Raw genomic sequence first — 22,564 nt, 5'->3', positions numbered from 1 at the left:
AAAAATCAATACGTGTGCTTTTAAGTTTGCCATGGCATTTTTTAGAGGAACATCAGTATCTTCTAAGCAAACAGCCTCTGTGCAAACAGCCCCTCTGCTCACATCTCCTCCGTCAGGCGCAGAGAACGTCAGAGAGAGAGAGCGAGATTAAAGCAAACCATCAAAAAATCAATAAGTGTGCTTTTGAAAGCATTGCGATAAAGCGGCATTTCTTAGAGGTGCATCCGTATCCACTAGGCAAACAGCTTCTGTGCAAACAGCACCTCTGCTCACAGCCCCTACGTCAGGCGCAGAGAATGTCAGAGAGGGTGAGAGAGAGGCAGAGACAAGCAAACAATCAAGTAGTGATGGGTCGTTCTTGAAAGATTCCTTCATTTTGAACAAATCTTTAATGTGACTCGGGAAGAACAAGTCGTCTCGTGGGAGTGATTTATTCAGTCGCACATGCGCATTTGCGAAACTTCTTATCGTTTCTGTATTGGAATTGATTCACCTATTTCGAGTCTTCGGGTTTTTCGAGTCGTTCGTTCATCACGTGACAGCCCCATAAGTTTAACCTAGTATGCAGTCTGAGCCGGAAACAGAATTGTTATTTGTTGGGGGTCCTCGATTTCAAAGCACTTTTTTTTCCTTTCATTGTTTAAAACACTCGCGCAGATACCCGCCTCTTCGCCTCGCTCTGTCCCGCCCCGGCTCATTGTACCTGCCTGACTCGCTCCCTCTTGTCCCACCCATGACAGATTCTTCTCAAAAGCAGTTACCAGAAAGCATTAATTGCAACCACAGTACGTCCCATTTTTTCACCTCATCAGATGCTGGTTTATCATTGGTGGAAAGCCACCCGGTGATATCTGTTATTCCGTAATGGCATCATTTCATTAGAGGGCGATCTGCTTCAGCAAGGAACTTAGTCCTATTTGCTGAAAGGATGTTATGAAGGAAAACACTGGAGTTGCTCTGTTTCTTTAAATGTTGATCAGGGATCAAAATGACCAGAATATTCCCGCATCACAAATAACTGATGTTTAACTATTTTTATAGTAAAACTAACAAAACCACACACAAGCACGTGCACGCTCACACACACACTCACAAATCGTGGGTCGCACGTACTACTGATTAAGCGTATCTGTCAAGGACGATTATTTTTTCACCCCATAAAACAGATTCTTCTCAAAAGCCGAGTTACCAGGAAGCATTGATAGCAACCGCAGTACCTCCCATTTTTTCACCTCAACAGACGCTGGTTTATCATTGACCGAAAGCCGCCCGGTGATTTCTGTTATTCCGTATTGGCAGCATTTCATTAAAGGGCGATCTGTTTCAGCAAGGAACTTAGTCCTGTTTGCTGAAAGGATGTTATGGAGGAAAACACTGGAATAGCGATGTTTCTTCTGAATGTTTATCAGTGATCAGGGACCAGAATGATCAGAATATTCCTGCTTCACAAATAACTGATGTCTGTTTTTATTGTAAAACTGAGAAAACCACACACACGCGCGTACACAACACAAACACTCAAACTCACAAATTGTGTGTCGCACACACTACTGATTAAGTGCATCTGTCACGGAAGATAATTTTTTTCACCCAATAAAACTTGTTTGTCAAAGTTAGAAAGCAGCGCGGTGATTTCTAGAATTCCTTATTGGCAGCATTTAATTTAAAGATGATTCACGTCAACAAGGTGAAAGAGTCTCTTATTTTGACAGGGCGATCTTTTTTTAGGTTTAAGCATTTGTGATTGACTTACAAAAGAAAATAGTTATTACTTACCCTCTTTGCTTCAAATTGGCTTTTTAAAAAACCTTTTTGATATAATTTATTTATGACAGTATAAAATAAAAAAATGTAGTGCTCAAAATTATAATGCGCGTATCTAACAGGAAGAGGTGGTGGTAAGAGTAAGATTGCTGACTCGCAGTTAAATGATCACTGGTTTGTGTCCGGGGGCCTTCCATTCTGTTATTTTATTTATTTATTTTTACAAATTGCTTTGAGTAGTAAGAAAGGCGCTATAAAAACGTAAGGAATTAATAACAATAATAATAATAGTAGTAGTAATATTATTATTTTTCTAATAAATTGCACCTGCTGTGAAAATGAGATTCCTCTCCAATGTACAGGGGTGGGTGTGATAGGAAATTTATTTATTTATTTATATAGAACTATATTTCATTCCAATAGTTTTAATGACTCACATGGCGGAGGTGAAATTTGAGTTCAACAACAAAACATTTCCCGTGGATTTTTTTCTCCTTGTTTATTCCCAGGAAAAACTACCTGTGTAAATGTTTAAGAGCAAGCTGTCACTTATAGCATGACAATGGATTGCTACATTTATTTTAACGAGCTGTCTTTTAAATGTCTTTGTAAAGTGTTACTGGGTGTCGAGCAATGTATTATTATTACTGATATTTTACTAAATCTTACTATCCACGTTTCTTTGTTGATGATCCCCGTTGAAGAATGTTTTGGTAACAGAACAGTAAACACGCCAAAACGACTGAAAACACAACTGACGACTGGTATTTTTCGATATCATTTTAACAAAGTTTACTGTCCGCCCTCAATCACAGAGCACCCCAGTAAAACGTGAATAGCGTTTAATACACCTGCAGCCTTAGAATGCAGACATCAGGACATCGCTGCGCGTGTATGTTTACTAACAGATATGACAGCATTTTGCACGGAGCATGCGTTAAAACAGATTGATTAAGATCACCGATTTTCAACGGTTCACATGTTTGCCGTGAGATTTTTTAAAGCAAAATAATTAAAAACTTCTTTGAAGAAATTTGACACAACATAAGTCTATGACACAGATTCTATACCATTTTATAGGAATTTTATATCATTATTTTAATAATATACATACACTATGTGTGGACTATAAAGCAATACATGTATAATTTCGTGCATTTTAACCAGTTGACATCTCTCAACTTGTTAAAAGTTGTATATGATTAATATATATATATATATATATATATATATATATATATATATATATATATATATATATATATATATATATATATATATATATATATATATATATATTTATATATATTTTATATATATTTTATATATATATATAAAATCCCGGCATAAAATGCTGATCATCTAAAGAGTCCAGAGATAGAAATTACTGTAGGAGGCTATTCATTTAGTTACAGGGCCCCAAATGTAAGAAATGGTCAACTGGTAGTGTAAAGATGCCCTATTGGTATGTGCATTTAAATCCAGATTGCAGATTTAATACTTTAATTTACTATACTCTGAATAAAACTGATGAAGAGGCAGTTAATATCTCAACTATGTCTGTTCAAAAAATAGTGTTTGCCTTCACAAATATACATTTTCAATGCAATACATATTATGAAGAGTATCTCACAATACTACTTGGGAATGATTATGAATTATTATTATCTTGAATTCAGTTTCTCTGCATCCATTGATGGCACTTACAGATGATTCTACTTTTCCCAAAGTATTTGTTTATAAGACATGGTTTTATTATGTTTACCATTGATATTTGTTTTTACATATAAAAAATGTTACAAGGTTTAGTATTTTACTGCTTTTGTATTATGGTTATGAATAAATTTAAGTACTTTGAGACTGTACTCAGTGAAGAAAAACATATAAAAATAAATTTAACTTGTGCTTTTCATAGTACTAGAATTGTTAACAATCCAGAAATGTTACTCATATTTGTCTTGCAATCATATAAAGAAGGAATGATCCTCTTTATTATAAGAAGGGGATTAATCCAATTAAACCTCTTCTTGGATATCACTTTTTAAAGTTTGATTAGACATTAAACTAATGACTTTACTGAAGCCGATTCATGTTTCTGGCACAAGCACATGAAAAAATGGGAAAAAAATGCTTTCTGTGAATGGGTGATCTGGTACATTTGGAAAATAAAATGTTCCTTATTGGATTATAATTCTACCTTATCCTGTTTCAGTTTTGTTGCTCATACCTTACTGCTTTGGTCAAGAATTATTGGAGTAAAGACCACATAGGAAAACACAAACAAGCAAACATTAAATGGATATAATGCATGCAAGTAACACTAAAATACAGTATTTCTTAAACACACTGTAAACTAAATAATACCAAGCCACAGATGTCTCAAATACAGCATGAGGTATTTTGGGGCACAACCCCAGGTGGATAAAGACGACAATAAGATTACAGATTACTCTTTTTTTCATTTATGACTACAGTGCATTAGTTTACAGTCCCTTACAAAAGTATTTAAGCCCTTGATCGATTCTCTGATTTTACTGAATAACAAAACATACACTGAAACTTTGTTCTCCATGATATTTTTACTTCAAAAACACTGAAACACAAAATAGTTTAAATTAATATAAAATTGTTTTATGGTATAAAACCAATCTAAGATGAAAAAGCAAGTATTCAGACCCAATAGTTTCATATTTTGTATGGTCACCTTGTGCAAACACAACATTAAGTCTCCTGGGGTGAGTATATCATAGTTTTGCACACTACTCTGGAGTGTTTTCTAAGGTCAAGGAACAACACATAACAAAATTCAAGGTACTCTGGTTGAACAAATACATAGTAGTCACATGGAGTGCATCATCAGATATTGCACTAACAAAGTTATGAAAGTATTGTTACAAATGGCTGGATTTTTTCTGAAAATTATATTATGACTTACAGTCAATCTGAATCAGCACACAATGTCCATTAATTAGAACTACTTTGTCTTGTAGGTTAACTGGATCTGTTTGCTTCTATAACAGATCTGGAAAAAGAAGCATTTGCAACTTCTGATAATAAAACTGCAGTAATTACTTTATGGTAAGGAAAACTGGCACGTCTTCTGATGGGCAGAGAAGTTTTTGAGGATTCTGAGGCAATGAAAATGATCATCTCAACTATAAACCTAACAAAAAGTAAATCTGAAAAAGTAAAAAGAAGGCAATTGCATCCTAAGCACATTGAACGCATGACATACCACTTGAGATTCTCCTTTTCTTCAGTAAAACCTGCTCCAGACAAAGTGGCAGTGGTCTCACTTAAATAACCAACAAAATAGTTGCTGTAGTGGAAAGAGACAGTATTCTCATAGGCATTCAGCCATCTGAAATGAGAAAGGAGTTCAGTTTGATACAGACACTGCCTCAGTTGGCAAATATACATAACAACAATAAGAATAGTCTACATTCTTTAAAATGTAAAACATTGCAAAAAAAAAGTGGATGCTCAAAAACAAATACTTAACAGTGAACATAATCCCATTTTGACAAACTAAAACAACTGTTATTGTAAAATCTCTAATCACCCTACCTTCCAATCAACCCTCTGGAATGCAGTTGAGAACAGAATACGAAAAAGAAAGTATTAGGAATAAGCATAACAAACACTTGGTTTATAAGTGCAAATATAAATCTGATATTAACAAATTTTATTCTGAATATTTAATGAAATTAATAGGAATATTCCAATTTCCTGTATAGCAGAAACGACAAAGTAGAAGAGTTTTGCATGGTTTAGCATATTAGGCTTCCTAATTCAGGTATTGATCAGAGGATTAACTGAGCACTATGCTCCTGAAAAGTTAGCTATAAGGTATCCCTGATAATAGTTTAGCCTCCAACAATCAGATATACCAAATGGAGACAGACATAGAGGAAAGGCTGAATACCACTGAAAGCTTTTTAACACTGGTGTCTGTCTGTCTGATGTGGGTCCATCTGTCGTCTGTGTGTGTGTGTGTGTGTGTGTGTGTGTGTGTGTGTGTGTGTGTCTCTCTGCACAGGAAGAAACTGAACACGTGCCGTGTGGCCCCGCGCATGCGCTCTTCACCAGAAGACACACACACGGACACCTGGACGCACACAGGGGTTTTTATTAAACAGGATGACATGAAGTTAATAATGTGTGAAGACTTTAGTCCAAATATCATATAAACCTGTGCACTTTTATTCAAGAATATAACCAATGTACAAAGAAAAAAAAAAAAAATTCAATTTACATGTTGCAGTCAAAGAGTTACAAACCCGGTACAACAAATAGTTCAGGCATCAACCACAGTACCAACTGCGGTCATCACTGCTGTTATGAAAAGAATGGAGATAAACGGCATCAACTTAGAGAGGGAGAGGCAAGTTCGTTGTATCACGTGAAGGTTACTGAGAGAATAAAACTGAATAATAAAAAAAAGCACTAACTTTTACAAGTAGAAAAAATTTACACCGGGTGTTACAGACTAAAATTAAATATAAGTTTTTATTATAAACTGCTATAAAAATTAAAGGAACACTTTGAAAACAAATCAGATCTCAATGGGTAAAAAAAAAATCATACTGGATATCTATACTGACATGGACTGGGTAATGTGTTTGGAACGAAAGGATGTCACATCGTTTGGTGGAACTGAAAATTATCAACCTACAGAAGACTGAATTCAAAGACACCCCGAAAATCAAAGTGAAAAAATCATGCGGCAGGCTAGTCTATTTTGCCAAAATTTCATTGCAGCAACTCAAAATCATACTCAGTAATTTGTATGGCCCCCACATGCTTGCATGGCTGACAATGTCGGGGCATGCTCCTAATGAGATGACGGATATGTCCTCGGGATCTGGACCAGGGCATCACTGAGCTCCTGGACAGTCTGAGGTTCAATCTGGCGGCATCGGATGGACTGAAACAATGTTCCAGAGGTGTTCTGTTGGATTTAGGTCAGGTGAGTGTCGGGGCCAGTCAATGGTATCAGTTCCTTTATCCTCCTGGAACTGCCTGCATACTCTTGCCATATGAGGCCAGACATTGTTGTGCACCAGGAGGAACCCTGGACCCACTGTACCACCATAGGGTCTGACAATGGGTCAAATGATTTAATTCCAGTACCTAATGGCAGTCAAGGTGCCATTGTCTAGCCTGTAGAGGTCTCTGCTTCCCTCCATGGATATGCCTCACCAGACCATCACTGACCCACCACCAAACTGGTCATGTTGAACAATGTTACAGGCAGCATAACGTTCTGTATGGCTTCTCCAGACCCTTTCACGTCTGTCACACGTGCTCAGGGTGAATCTGCTCTCATCTGTGATAAACACAGGGCGCCAGTGGTTGGACGTGCCAATTCTGGTATTCTGTAGCAAATGCCAATCGAGCTGCACGGTGCCGGACAGCGAGCACAGGGCCCACTAGAGGATGTTAGGCCCTCAGGCCACCCTCATGAAGTCTGTTTCTGATTGATTGGTCACAGACATTCACACCAGTGGCCTGCTGGAAGTAATTTTGTAGGGCTCTAGCAGCGCTCATCCTGTTCTTCCTTACCCAAAGGAGCACATACCGGTCCTGCTGATGGATTAAAGACCTTTAACAGCCCTGTCCAGCTCTCCTAGAGTAACTGCCTATTTCCTGGAATCTCCTCCATGCCCTTGAGACCGTGCTGAGAGACACAGGAAACCTTCTGGCAATGGCAGGTATTGATGTGCCATCCTGGAGAAGTTGGACTACCTGTGCAACCTCTACAGGGTCCAGGTATCACCTCATGCTACCAGTAGTGACACTGAACGTAGCCAAATGCAAAACTAGTAAAAAAAAACAGTCAGAAATGATGAGGAGGGAAAATGTTAGTGGCTTCCACCTGTTAAACCATTCCTCTTTTGGGGGTCATCTCATTGTTGCCCCTCTAGTGCACCTGTTGTTAATTTCATTAACACCAAAGTAGCTGAAACTAATTAACAACCCCCTCTGCTACTTAACTGACAAGATCAACATCCCAGAACACCCCATAATGACAACGTGAAAAAAGTTTACTTGAGATTTTTGCAAATTTATTAAAAACAAAAAAACTGAGAAATCGCATGTACATAAATATTCACAGCCTTTGCCATTAAGCTCAAAATTGAGCTCAGGTGCATCCTGTATCCCCTGATCATCCTTGAGATGTTTCTGCAGCTTAATTGGAGTCCACCAGTGGTAAATTCAGTTGATTGGACATGATTTGGAAAGGCACACAAACCTGTCTATATAAGGTCCCACAGTTGACAGTTCATGTCAGAGCACAAACCAAGCATGAAGTCAAAGGAATTGTCTGTAGACCTCCGAGACAGGATTGTCTCAAGGCACAAATCTGGGGAAGGTTACAGAAAAATGTCTGCTGCTTTGAAGGTCCCAATGAACACAGTGGCCTCCATTATCCGTAAGTGGAAGAAGTTCGAAACCACCAGGACTCCTCCTAGAGCTGGCCGGCCATCTAGACTGAGAGATCGAGGGAGAAGGGCCTTATTCAGGGAGGTGACCAAGTAACCCAAAGGTTACTCTGTCAGAGCTCCAGAGGTCCACTGTGAAGAGAGGAGAACCTTCCAGAAGGACAACCATCTCTGCAGCAATCCACGAATCAGGCCTGTATGGTAGAGTGGCCAGACAGAAGCCACTCCTTAGTAAAAGGCACATGGCAGCCCACCTGGAGTTTGCCAAAAGGCACCTGAAGGACTCTCAGACCATGAGAAACAAAATTCTCTGGTCTGAAGAGACAAAGGTTGAACTCTTTGGTGTGAATGCCAGGTGTCACATTTGGAGGAAACCAGGCACAGCTCATCACCAAGCCAATGCCATCCCTACAGTGAAGCATGGTGGTGGCAGCATCATGCTGTGGGGAAGTTTTTCACCAGCAGGAACTGGGAGACTAGTCAGGATAAAGGGAAAGATGATTGCAGCAATATACAGAGACATCCTGGATAAGAAACCTGCTCCGGAGCACTCTTGACCTCAGACTGGTGCGACAGTTCATCTTTCAGCAGAACAACGACCCTAAGCACACAGCCAAGATATCAAAGGAGTGGCTTCAGGACAACTCTGTGAATGTCCTTGAGTGGCCCATCCAGAGCCCAGACTTGAATCCGATTGAACATCTCTGGAGAGATCTTAAAATGGCTATGCACCGACGCTTCCCATCCAACCTGATGGAGCTTGAGAGGTGCTGTAAAGAGGAATGGGCGAAACTGGCCAAGGATAGGTGTGCCAAGCTTGTGGCATCATATTCAAAAAGACTTCAGGCTGTAATTGCTGCCAAAGGTGCATTGACAAAGTATTGAGCAAAGGCTGTGAATACTTATGTACATGTGATTTATCAGTTCTTTGATTTTTAATAAATTTGCAAAAACCTCAAGTAAACTTTTTTGACATTTTCATTATGGGGTGTTGTGTGTAGAATTCTGAGGAAAAAAATGAATTTAATTCATTTTGGAATAAGGCTGCAACATAACAAAATGTGGAAAAACTGATGCGCTGTGAATATATATATATAAACTGCTCAAAAAAATTAAAGGAACACTTTGAAAACACATCAGATCTCAATGGGAAAAAGAAATCCTCCTGGATATCTATACTGATATAGACTGGGTAATGTGTTAGGAACGAAAGGATGCCACATCGTTTGATGGAAATGAAAATGATCAACCTACAGAGCCCTGAATTCAAAGACACCCCAAAAATCAGAGTGAAAAAATTACGTGGCAGGCTAGTCCATTTTGCCAAAATTTTATTGCAGCAACTCAAAATTGTACGCAGCACTTTGTATGGCCCCTGTTTTCTTGTATGCATGCCTGACAACATCGGTGCATGCTTCTAATGAGATGACAGATGGTGTTGTGGGGGATCTCCTCCTAGATCTGGACCAGGGCATCACTGAGCTCCTGGACAGTCTGAGGTGCAACCTGGTGGCATTGGATGGACCAAAACATAATGTCCCAGAGGTGTTCTATTGGATTTAGGTCAGGAAAGTGTGGTGGCCAGTCAATGGTATCAATTCCTTCATCCTCCAGGAACTGCCTGCATACTCTCACCACATGAGGCCAGGAATTGTCATGCACCAGGAGCCACTGTACCAGCATAGGGTCTGACAATGGGTCCAAGGATTTCATCCTGATACCTAATGGCAGCCAAGGTGCCTTTGTCAAGCCTGTAGCGGTCTGTGTGACCCTCCATGGATATGCCTCCCCAGACAAACATTAACCCACCACCAAACTGCTCATGCTGAATGATGTTACAGGCAGCATAATGTTCTCCATGGCTTCTCCAGACCCTTTCACTTCTGTCATATGCTCAGGGTGAACCTGCTCTCATCTGTAAAAAGCACAGGGCACCAGTGGTGCTTCTGCCAATCCTGGTATTCTATGTCGAATGCCAATCGAGTTGCATGCTGCTGGGCAGTGAGCTCAGGGCCCATTAGAGGACATGGGGCCCTTGGGTCACCCTCATGAAGTCTTTCTGATTGTTTGGTCAGAGACATTCACACCAGTGGCCTGCTGGAGGTCATTTTGTAGGGCTCTGGCAGTACTCATCCTGTTCCTCCTTGCCCAAAGGAGCAGATACTGGTCCTGCTGATGGGTTATGGACCTTCTATGGCCCTCTCCAGCTCTCCTAGAGTAACTGCTTGTCTCCTAGAATCTCCTCCATGCCCTTGAGACTGTGCAGGGAGACACAGCAAACCTTCTGGCAATGACTGCATATATGAAAAACCTGATGCAGAAGGCCATCTCTGAACACAAATGGTGTCAGATCTTGAATGAAAGGGCTACAGTAGCACAGCTGCATATAGTGTTCTAATCCTTTCCATTAACAACAGGATGTTGAGACTACAACAGATATATGTTCACTAAAACTGGACAACTGAAGATTGGGAAAATATTGTGTGGTCTGAAGACTCTTGATTTTTACTGTAACACTGAGGTTCAGAATATGGCATAAAGAGGCAAAAATTAATCTTGACTCTTGTCAATGTATAGTTGGTGAAGGTAATGTAACAGAGTGGGGAATGATTCCTTGCCACACTTTGAGGTATCCCTTTTAAAACCAAAGTCTACTGTTCAAAATATTTACATTTTTGAATGCTCTGAAAACCTCAAGAGCTCAATCCAACTGTGCATTTACCATACCATACCATACCATATTTATTTGTTGAGCGCTTAAAAACACAGCATTACAACTGACCAAAGCGCTGTACAGTTACAACAAGCAGGACTAAAAGCAAAATATTAAAAAATAAACATTAAGAGGGAATTAAAACAGAGATACTAAAAACAGGTCAAGGGACCAAATAAAATAGAGAAAATAGCAAAAGACAAGTGGAAAATGAAACAGGTTAAGAATTAAAAGCCAATGTGAAGAAGTGCGTTTTAGACGAGATTTGAATGTGGCGACTGAAGCGGCTTGCCTAACCACTAAGGGCAGGGAGTTCCAGAGCCTGGGTGCACAGACGGAGAAAGCCCTTTCACCACGAGCTTTAAAACGTGCCTTGGGAACGGTTAGGAGCAGCTGATCTGTGGATCTAAGAACACGAGGGGGATTGTGACAATGGAGCAAGACACTCAAATAGGCGGGGCTAGACCGTTTAATGCCTTATAGGTTAGGAGGAGAATCTTAAAATCGATTCTGAATCTAACCGCAGCCAGTGAAGGGTTTTCAAAATTGGTGAAATGTGTTGGATTCTGCTACTTCCAGTTAGAAGCCTTGCAGCCGCATTTTGAGCCAGTTGGAGTCTAGAAAGTGTGGCTTTACTGATACCAAAAAGGCAGGAATTAGAGTAGTCAAGCCGGGACGTAATGAATGCATGAATTACTGATTCCAGGAGGTGGTTAGAAAGAATAGGCTTGAGTTTGGCGATTCGCCTTAGATGGAAAAAGCAGGATTTTACTGTGCTGTTGACTTGAGCATCCATTTTCAGGAACGTATCCATTTTGATTCCAAGATTGGAGACAGACGGTTACTGAAAGGGGAAGAGAAACGAGACCAAGGGGTGGAGCCTGTTTGCAGTCGGGACTAAAAACAATGACCTCGGTTTTTGAATCGTTCAGGTGAAGGAAGTTTACAGCCAGCCAGTCCTTAATGTCAGATAGGCAGTCGAGGAGAGGTTTGGTGGAGTCAGTTGGCTTGAGGGAGAAATAAATTTGGCAGTCGTCAGCATATAGGTGATATGAAATTGCATGCTTTCTAAAAATTGCACCTAAAGGCAGGATGTAGATTGAAAAAGTAGTGGCCCTAAAATGGAACCCTGGGGAACCCACATGGGAGTGGGACTGATTCAGATGAAAAATCGTCTAGCATGACTCTGAGAGTCCTGTTGCAGAAATATGACCTGAACCAGTCGAGGGCTAAGCCAGATACACCAGCCCAGGATTCGAGTCGGGAGATCATGATGTCGTGGTCGATTGTGTCGAAAGCAGCAGATAAGTCGAGAAGAACCATAACCACGTGGAATCCTGAGTCCAATGCCAAAAGGACGTCATTTAGGACACGTAAATGCGCGGTTTCTGTGCTGTGTTGGGGCCTAAAGCCTGACTGAAAAGATCCATTACCTGATGGTCCTGTAGGTGATGAGTTAATTGCTCATAAACTACTTTTCTAGTATTTTGACAAGAAAGGTAGCTTGGAGATTGGACGAAGATTGGAAAGAATGGCAGGGTCAAGATCAGGTTTTTTCACAATTGGATGTACAACTGCGTGTTTGAAAGCATGAGGAACTATAGCCGAGGATAGACTACTAGTTATGATCTTTAGGACATCATATCGAATCACAGGAAACACATCTTTCAGCAGTCTGGACGGCACCACATCGTCCGGAGAGCCCGAAGGCTTCATTGAGGCAACGATTTTTTCCAGATGGGGAGCGAAATAGGTTCAAATCTGGTGAGGGAACCGTGCGCAGGAGCGGCTAAATCAACAGAGCCAGAAGAAGAAATGGAGATCTGGGATCTAATGTTCGTGACCTTATCCAGAAAAAACGTGAGGATCTGATTACAAAGAGCAGTGGAGGCAGCAGAGAAAACAGTTACGGCTGGAGAGAGGACAGCATTTAGTGTTTTGTATAAGACACGTTGATCGCCAGAGTTTTTTGAGATGATGTCAGCGAAAAAACGGTTCCTTGCACCTCTGACCGCTCTCTGGTATTTGTGGGATAAGGTAGAATAGAAGATTATCAGTATGAATATGTGATGGAAATATATGACACTAGAGATTCAGCAGGAATCAGAAATGCCTACTGAATTTTTCCAGCACATATATTTCAATTGATGTTTTAATAATTCAGGCTGCTCTGGGGGCATAGAGAGGTTCTACTTGGTAATAGCAAGCTGTATTTAATCAAGTGTTCAAGTGCATATCCTACAATTTCATAGTGTTAAAGGGGTAAATGAGAATGTGGACCATGAGCCAAACAAAAATCATTTTAATATAGCACCTGTGACTTTTATTCTGTTCATTCCCTATATAGTGAGCTTACTAGACATAATATAAGTTGCTATCAAGCTGCAATGTAAATGCAGCCCACAGGAAAGGAATTTTTTAAAAATAACTAATAATGAACAGCAAGCAGATAAAACAACCACATTTAAAACATAGGAAATGCCAGCCACTCCTCAAGTCAAATGGCTTTTTTAAACTTTCCATCAATTGACAGTATTGCAGTATAGAGGGGCATGAAATAATGATCTCCAGGACCATGCTGCAATATATACATAAACACAGGACAAGTACAAGACAAGTAAAGAACTGTACTATACTATAAATAAAAAAATAGATAAATACATTGGTAAATGAATAGTAATAGACTGAAACAGATAATAAATAGATAAATAATATCAACTAATAACAACAACAACAGAAGTAACAAATAAAACAAATGTAATGCATATAAACAAACTACTAGAGAGAGAGAAAAAAATAACAAATGCACACAAAAAGGCAAACAGATACTGCTTGTAAAAAAATTATCACAACAACCACTAATAGATTATTTTCAATAAATGGAAAAGAATAAAGCTAGACTGATTATTCTTTCTAAAGCAACAGTAAATATTTTTCCCCCTGTTCGCAAGAAATTTCATAGGGAAGAATGTCTACATTCACATCTTTGTGTGTCAAAGTGACCTGAACATACAACACAAGAAACAGTCGCACATTTTTAACACTGGAATCCCTTAAGCCTACAAAAAAACTTGCAATTCTGGGCCATCTTAAATTCCTTCTCCCCAATCCTCATCAGCATCTTCTGTTTTACAAATGGGTCGATCAACACAAGCTGCAAGCAACCTGCTATCCCATCAACCCCCCGACGGAGCTGAAGTAAACAAATGATATACAGTAATCCCTCGCTATATCGCGATTCGACTTTTGCGGCTTCACTCTATCACGGATTTTATATGTAAGCATAACTAAATATATAACGCGGATTTTTCGCTGCTTCGCGGGTTTTGCGGACAATGGGTCTTTTTACTTCCTGTACATGCTTCCTCAGTTGGTTTGCCCAGTTGATTTCATACAAGGGACGCTATTGGCGGATGGGTGAGAAGCTAACCAATCAGAGCATGCAGTTAAGTTCCTGTGTGCTGAATGCGATGTTAACCAGGAAGTCTTGTCTCGTTCATTCAGCATCAACGTGTTTCGCTGTGTAAAGAGTTAACTTTTGTGCTCTTTTGTGCTTATCTTTGTGCATAGTCAAGCCCTTCATTACAGCTTCAAAACGATCTGCTCCTGCTACTGCTTCAATGAGAATATTATTCTATTTATTTAAAAAGTAGGAAAGGGATATAAGATCTACGGCCGCAGTGTCCTTTTAACCAGGGTGCAAAATGAGTTGTAAGTGGATGTAATAAGGCAGTAGTCTGGATGGAATTTGCTTTAGGGATATGGATTGAAGTCTGCCAGAAGAAGAACAACGGCGGTGATATACAGTTGCCTGAAGAGGCTCCTTTAGAAGAGCTGTAACGCTCTCCTTTGTTGTGCAGTAAAACTAAACTCATCGTTATTGGACAAGTCGTCGTATCATTGTTGGTGAGTAACTATAATTAATTTTCTACTTACAGTACTTAGTACATGTACATACGTTTAGTGTCACTGTACACACATTTACTGTATACTGTATATTTTTCTTGCATTGTACGTATTTATTACTGGTGGCCTGTCTATTGTAATGGCTGTAACATATGTGATATCGGAGACACTCGATATCTTTAAAATAATATTTAGGTTTTACTGTATATAAACAGTGTGTTTACATACATAATTTCAATGAATCTTACCTAATATCTAAGAGAACACAAAGGGTTTATGCTGTATAACTGTGCAGGGAATATTTATAAACAGTGTGGGAGAGTTTATAAGGGCTTAAAATATATAAAAATAACCATACAAACATATGGTTTCTACTTCTCGGATTATCACCTATTGCGGGGGGGTCTTGAACGCAACCCCCGCGATCGAGGAGGGATTACTGTATTATTTACCGTATACAAATCCAGGCACCTCACACCCAGATAAACACACTTGAGCGCTGAGAATTTTGCAACTGACATCAGCTCCATTGCAGGGTTAATGGGATACCAGGCTGCTTGCTGCTTGTGCTGACTGACACATTTGCAAAACAAGACACTGTTGGAAAGGTGAGAAGGAATTTAAGGTGGGCCAGGATAAGGAGGTTTTTTTTTTTATAGGCTGCAGGGATTCTATTGTTAAAGTTATTACTTTGAGGTATTCAATGAGTAGAAAAATAAGGCAGCATTTAAAAGAGAAAATGTTGGCAGAACAATAAGATGAATTTATAATATGTCATTTTTTTTGTTTTTTTTTTCTCTTTCATATTATAATCCTGCACAATCTAATTTAAACATATCATGTTCTGTATATTGTGTAGCCGGGGCAGGACCAGGAGTCTGCTGTGCCTGTGGCAAATTTTTGAGCATTTACAATAGCTGTAAGTGATTCTGAGGCTAAGATGAACTCCTTGGAGGTATTTTAAAATTAACCCTGAATTAAAATCTCATTAAGCGCAGAGAGGAAAGGACATTTTTGATTAGCAGTCTACTGGAGGCAAGATTTAGGCAGATGCAAGATAAAGGTTGTGATACATGCTTGAGACACAGAACAGGAACACACTGTCCCAAGGATGACCTACAACATTGGCTAACTCTTAGGAAAGCCCAGAGAGGTATCTTAAATGTTTGTTGGATTATTCCCTCTGGTACTAAGTACTTTGAGTTATTCTTTTCTATTATTACTTTTCAATATTAAACATTCGGGTTGACATGTTAGCCTCTTTTGCAAATGTTTAGGCTAAAGGTGCCCCTAATTTTCGTACATATGAGGGTAATATAATTCTATTATCTTTTTCATAATGTACCCATGTTTAATACTGGCAAGACCTAGACATATTAATACAAACAATTGTCACAACCACATATTATACCCATCTTCCTAATCTGGAGGCATAGCCTATGTGTTAGTACTGTATATACAGATATATACTATTGAAGGACAACTTGCACTACAAACATTACAATGACAAAAAAAAAATGGGATTCTGGTCTCAGGAATGAAAAATAAAACCACAGAGAAGGAAAGCCATGGAAGGGTGATTCAACAACTTATCCAAGACTGCACTTCCTAAATATTGTCATTCTGGCCCATATAATATAGCATAAGTATAATGTGGTAACAAAATGGAAGCCATGATGTGAATCACTAAATCTCAGAAAGCTAGTCAACTGTAATAACCAAAGGTTTATTGAGTAAAAAGATGCACAAAGTACAGCCAACTCTCTAGGATTCACGCCAATCTTACCACCTACTAGGAAGATTCAGACACTGGCAAGGTCTCTGGCCTTTTCTGGCAGTCAACCATATACTTTCATTCCCCCATACATTTGAACTTAATTAAAATAATGAATGTAATGCAGAAAAGATGCAGAATACAATGACCATTAATGACCACAGCTGTTACACGGTATGAAAGTGGATTCAGTGACCACCAGAGATCAGCAACTTTAGGTAGCCAGTGGTTTTTGGGTGTTGCCATGAATCTTGAATACAGGTACAAAGGAAAGGTTTAAACCTGTAATTTTCAAAATAGGAATAAATGTTACAATCCCGAGTTCACTAGTGGGATGCATTTTCACTGTCACAATAAAAAAATGTTTTGATATTGGATAGTGATGCCTCACTGCTCTCAAGGCATTCCAACGCTGCAAAAAAGTACATCAGTAATCCACTGCCGTTTCACATAATGGAATGGCGAACATTTCGGTATACTCAATTCCTCACTCAAATGAACTCCCCCCATATTGAAGAATAAGAAAAAAAACATGCTTACTTGCGTAGCAGACGATTTCCATAGATAGGTATGAAGTAGGGGAAGAGATAAGGGGCGATACAGTTAGAGATAACCAAGCAGACCTGAGATTTCACCCAGCTGGATGAGACTTTGAAAAACCATGCAGCAGTCTGGAGAAGAAGAAAAGTAGTTAAGGTTCACAAAAATATTAAACCAAATATCTCAAAAGCAACAGATCCTCTGAGAAATTAATCTCAGAATAAGTAACTTAAAATAAACATAACAAATAAACAAAAAAAAAAATCACTGTGAACATTAAAAATACTATGGGTGCTAAAAATGAAAACAGGAACAATATAAGCAATAATCTTTAATAAAAAAAAAACAATCCGAGGTTAGACTTATGTCAGCAATTTTGTGGCTCTGTGGCAGACTGTATGATTGTCTATGTTTTTTAAACTATCCAGGTTATATGCCAGTTCTTCTGTAAACCTGTTTTGCACTGGGAGCAAAGAACAAGGAGAGGTCGCACAGGTACACCCTTGACTACCTGCTTTATGTCTGAATGCCTTCACAAACGAGTAGCAGTCTCTGTTTTTATTTAAAGTCTAAAATAAAAAAATAAATAAGCCCCACCTAATATTTTATGTACAGTAGAACAATTAATAGGATAAGAGTCTTGATTTGACATAATATAGAATGTCACTTAACCCACTGAGTTACAGAATGTGGGTTAGGTAAAATACTGTACGTTTATGTGCTTGTAGTGTGGTGTAGGCTATTACAATCAATTACTCCCTACACACATTTTATATCATCTAGGAGTATACCAAATATAGCCACCAATTGTTCAGAAGGAATCATGATACAAAGGCTGTGCAACAGGTATGAAAAAAATATTTCTACAAAATTATGTTAATTTTGTGCACTTCCAAAACATATGACCATAAGCCAGATGTCAATGCTTACAAGTAGGATCTTGCTCTGGGTGCATTTTAGATAATCTTAAATACAATATATGTTAAAGATTTTTTAAGTTGAATTATGGAATGCTTGGGGCATACATAAATAGATTGTATTCTATGTATGGCCAAGTTCCACTCCAGTTCTGAAATGCTAATTGAAAGGTTTCTCTCTCACCATTCTTTAATACTTTTGAAATGTTATCTGAGTATTCATCATGAATAACCAGTATTACCTCTGGGATAGAAATGGTTATGACTTGTAAAAAATTAGGTAGGCTTCTTTTAACAAAACTTTGTATACAGGAAAAAAGGTGTGTAGCTGGAAAATTATACTTGTAGTATAACTGTTCATAAAGGTAAATATATTGTTTATATAAAGGTGTCTTCAATTACTAACATTTTCCATAGATTAAATATTGAGAAGTTTTGAAAAAGTTGGTAAATGTGATTATCGTGCTTAGGATCAACAGATAAAGAGTTTTGCTTCATTAAAATGTGTTCTATATTTATTCCATATTTTAAGAAACTGGAGGACAACTGGAGGTGAATTGACAATAGCACTGATTGGAGAACAAAACAGGATAAACAAAGGATTTCTTTCCACTGCAAGCCAGGTCAGTCCATTTGTGAATTTCTGCCAGTTTCTGGAACTTTATTGTGCATATATTTGCCACTTTGTGGTAACGTTAAAAGTTAGGTGGTGCTATGCCACATTCTACTTTAGATTTCTGCAAAATCACCTTTTGGTTGTGTAGCTGTTTTGAATTCAAGATTGATGATGCTACAATTGAGTCCAACATTTTGAAGAAAGATTTGTTGATGTATATAGGAATGCTTTGGAATACATATACAGTAGTATCTTAAAGAGGATGTTCGTTTTGACATTAGTGAGTGTCCTTGTTAGCATGAGATGGTGGGTATACCAGCTGTTAACATCCTAGTTAAGTTTTTAGATAGAATGTCCAAAATTGTATTGAAAGAGATCTTCAAGTTTACCTGTGATGGCTATCCCCAGATTTAAATTTATTTTGGTATTACAAATAGATAGGAATTCAATCTGGTATGGTGTGCTACAGAATTGTCTGAAAAAAGCACACTTTTATTCTAATTTATTTTAAATTCAGAAATCTGTTAATATTCTTGTGTATACAGTAGATATGATTGAAAGTCTGTTATATAAAGCACCATATTGTTAGCATGTAATATTTTCTATTTGAGTCGTTCTTTAATAATTCCCTTTATCTTTGGTTTCTCCAGGAGATGAATGGCCAATGGCTTGATGGCGATCATGAAAAGCATCGGTGACAGATGACATCCTTGTTGAGGACAACATTCTAGAGTTACTTTTTATTATTGCAGGTTGGGGCTTTTGCACTAGTATAAAGTACTTTAATCCATGCAGAGATGGTGGCACCATATTTGTGCGGTTCAGTAAATAAACAGTTCCATTTGACTCTATGAAACGCTTTTTTTTAACCCAAGTAACCATGGAGGGACAATATGTACAGCACACACATAATAGCTGGGCAATGAATTTAAACCCACAATAATAAATCTATGAGGCAGTAGCACTAAACACTGTGCTGTCCCGTTTTCAGATTTCTATTGTTAATTCTGATGTCTTTATTCCTATTCATATATATCTGTTTGTGTGACTTTGACTTACTGCAGTTCCTTCAAGTATTAAAATTCCTCCTACCAGCTTACGGCTCTCAGAAGCCTGCAGATAGCTTGTAAAGCTGATCCAAGGGCCAAAGATGACAGTGCCCACAAAGTAGATGTAACCCATGAACTCAACAGGTGATGGTATAGCTGCCACAACACCACGGTCCAGGTCAAATGCCAGTGAGATTGCCTTCATTGCAACCACCATCTGTGAGCCTAAAAGGTCAGACAAAAGAAACAGCTTTCATTAAGTCATTCACTTGTAATGGTCAAACATTTTAAATTAGACATAAAAACCTTAATTGGGGATAAAAAATATCAGAATACATATAATATGCGGGCGGCACGGTGGCGCAGTGGTAGCACTGCTGCCTCGCAGTTAGGAGACCCGGGTTCGCTTCCCGGGTCCTGCCTGCGTGGAGTTTGCATGTTCTCCCCGTGTCTGCGTGGGTTTCCTCCGACAATCCAAAGACATGCAGGTTAGGTGGATTGGCGATTCTAAATTGGCCCTAGTGTGTGCTTGGTGTGTGGGTGTGTTTGTGTGTGTCCTGTGGTGGGTTGGCACTCTGCCCAGGATTGGTTCCTGCCTTGTGCCTTGTTCCTAGTGGGATTGGCTCCAGCAGACCCCTGTGACCCTGTATTCGGATTCAGCGGGTTAGAAAATGGATGGATGGATATAATATGCATTACATATTTGGTCAACACTGTTAATGTTACCCAAACAAATTACATACCGTGTTGGTTTGTTGTACAAGCATAGTTGAGGTTCATACCAGCGTGTCTAGTGCCTGCACCCACGTGATATTCAGAACCAGTTCAGTTAAATCTTTAATCTTGCTTATGCCCTCACTAATTTGTGCACACACAAGTGATTCCCTTATTATACGATTACCTCCTTAAACACTTGAACATTGTGTGCTCATGTACAAAGAGTACAAAGCTATTAGTTACAGAGCAGTTAGTTACTTGAAATGGGTAGGGGTACCTTATAATGGGACAATAAGCTAAAATACCTCTTCTACTCTCTCAATTTTTTTTTTACCTGAACTGTTCTAAAGATGCAAGAAAAACACGAGAGACATTTTGTTCCCTGATTATAGTGTTAAAGAGAATAAAGTCTAGTTGTCTAGGTTTCTCATTGCCCAAAGACATAACTGTGGATAGATAATCATACTTATTAATTGAAAATGGTGAAAATTAAGTTTGAGGCCATTCCTTAAAAAATCTGTTAACAAAGACAAAACATTTTGTGGCAAATCTCACCTCTCATTTTGTGCCAGGTGGCAGTGTCCATCATATGAAGTTCCCTAAAAGACAAGACTTCCAGTTATTGGATATAATGAAAAAAAGTAACAATTCATAAAGCAGTTCTCTAAGCAACAAAGACTTATCAACACAAAACAGTCCTTGAGTCTAGTGCACATTCTTGTGCTAGTTTATCATGACACGTTGTTAAAGCTCTATAGAAAACTGCCTGGTACCAAGTAGAATTGATCATAAACATTATACTAGGTGACAAAGAAAAACAGGAACTTTTGAAAAACCCAATAAAAATAGAAGAAATCCAACAAAAAAGTTTTACTGACAGCAATTGAACCACTACAACTTGCCTTTTAAGAGACAGTAATCCAAATTATCAATGTCTGAAAATTACATCCTGTAGATGGCATCCTCTTGTACGTATGCATTCTTCCAATCTGCTGTTGAGGTTCCCCATTGATCGCTGCAATATCTCAGCTGGGATACCACGAATTTCGTCTTGAATTCTTTGTTTCAATTCATTTAGTGTCCTTGGCCGAGACGTATAGACCTGACTCTTAAGGTAGCCCCACAAGAAAAAAAAAATCACAAAACGGACAAATCCAGTGATCTTGAGGGCCAGGGAATGTCACCGAATCTTGAGATGACACGGTTACCAAACAAGTCTCGCACAGCTGTCATTGATTGCCTTGCAATTGATTACTAAATTACTAAATGGCAAGATTATTTACAGCTCAAGGTCCCTGTTCCGCAGTGCTGCCAACTGTACATGGCTGCCACTACGCATTTCAAAAGTTCCCGTTTTTCTGTGTCACCCTGTATAAACAGAAAGTGGCTTGCAAAGCTAGTCTGAGTCACTGTTCTCCACAAAACCTCTTCATATAACAAATGCTTTTACAGGGGGCATAACATGAAAAGTAACTATGTATGCCTTTATATAATGCCATAAATAATGCTTACAAAGGTAATGTTATGCATGCTAAAATGTTCAAAGGTGTATGGCGAGTCACCAGTAGAATATGGACCTACAGTTTTGGGATTTGAATCATTACAATAACTGCCATTAACTCAGTTAAATACTGCATGTGTCAGAATGTATTCAAAAGACACAAAGTGGCCACAATTATCATTACACAAAATTCTAATCCAGCAATGAAATTAGAAAGAACTACTCAGATTTTTTTTCTGTCTCTAAATATTGTTATGTATAGGGAAGGGATAAGCATTTAAGCGTTAGGTTTTCAGTGGCTTAAAGGATCCATGATCATCAGTTCACAATTTTTAAAAGTGAGTCTTTCCATCCATTTGTGTGTCAGAATGCAAGACTGTGCAAATAGTAATTTAAAAATGAATCATTCAATCATAATGAAACTTGTCACAGTTATGTAAAATGTTAGAATTATTGATTTGAGCTATTTTTTACCTAAAATAAATGTCTGTTTTTTTAAGAATAGGTGTACCCTAACTGCAGCTCAATGTGGTTGGAATAATACAATTTTTTAATCAAGATATGATTCTTCATTTCATTCCATGATATAGGGAAAATAACATGCTAGGGGCATTATTTTTT

General features: G+C 38.5%; 1 protein-coding gene across 5 annotated transcripts in view; it reads right to left on the bottom strand.

The window, feature by feature from the left end:
• The window catches only part of LOC120542054 (protein-serine O-palmitoleoyltransferase porcupine-like), a 138,372-nt gene that overhangs the window by 21,511 nt on the left and 94,297 nt on the right, over positions 1–22,564 (bottom strand). For 3 of the 5 annotated variants that reach the window (XM_039774168.1, XM_039774169.1, XM_039774172.1), the window contains exons 4-8: positions 20,998–21,041; positions 19,769–19,950; positions 17,144–17,274; positions 5,332–5,346; positions 5,000–5,125 (exon numbers count right to left, since the gene is read on the bottom strand). In XM_039774168.1, coding sequence (XP_039630102.1) covers positions 5,000–5,125; positions 5,332–5,346; positions 17,144–17,274; positions 19,769–19,950; positions 20,998–21,041 — 498 coding nt within the window. The remainder of the gene's footprint in view (positions 1–4,999; positions 5,126–5,331; positions 5,347–17,143; positions 17,275–19,768; positions 19,951–20,997; positions 21,042–22,564) is intronic. The other 2 variants (XM_039774170.1, XM_039774171.1) reach the window with 1 other exon arrangement.

The sequence above is a fragment of the Polypterus senegalus genome, chromosome 13 (genome assembly GCF_016835505.1).
Source record: "Polypterus senegalus isolate Bchr_013 chromosome 13, ASM1683550v1, whole genome shotgun sequence".
Classification (NCBI taxonomy): Eukaryota; Metazoa; Chordata; class Cladistia; order Polypteriformes; family Polypteridae; genus Polypterus; species Polypterus senegalus.
Note: the sequence above shows the minus strand (reverse complement) of the source record. Positions and strands in the feature narration are given on the sequence as shown.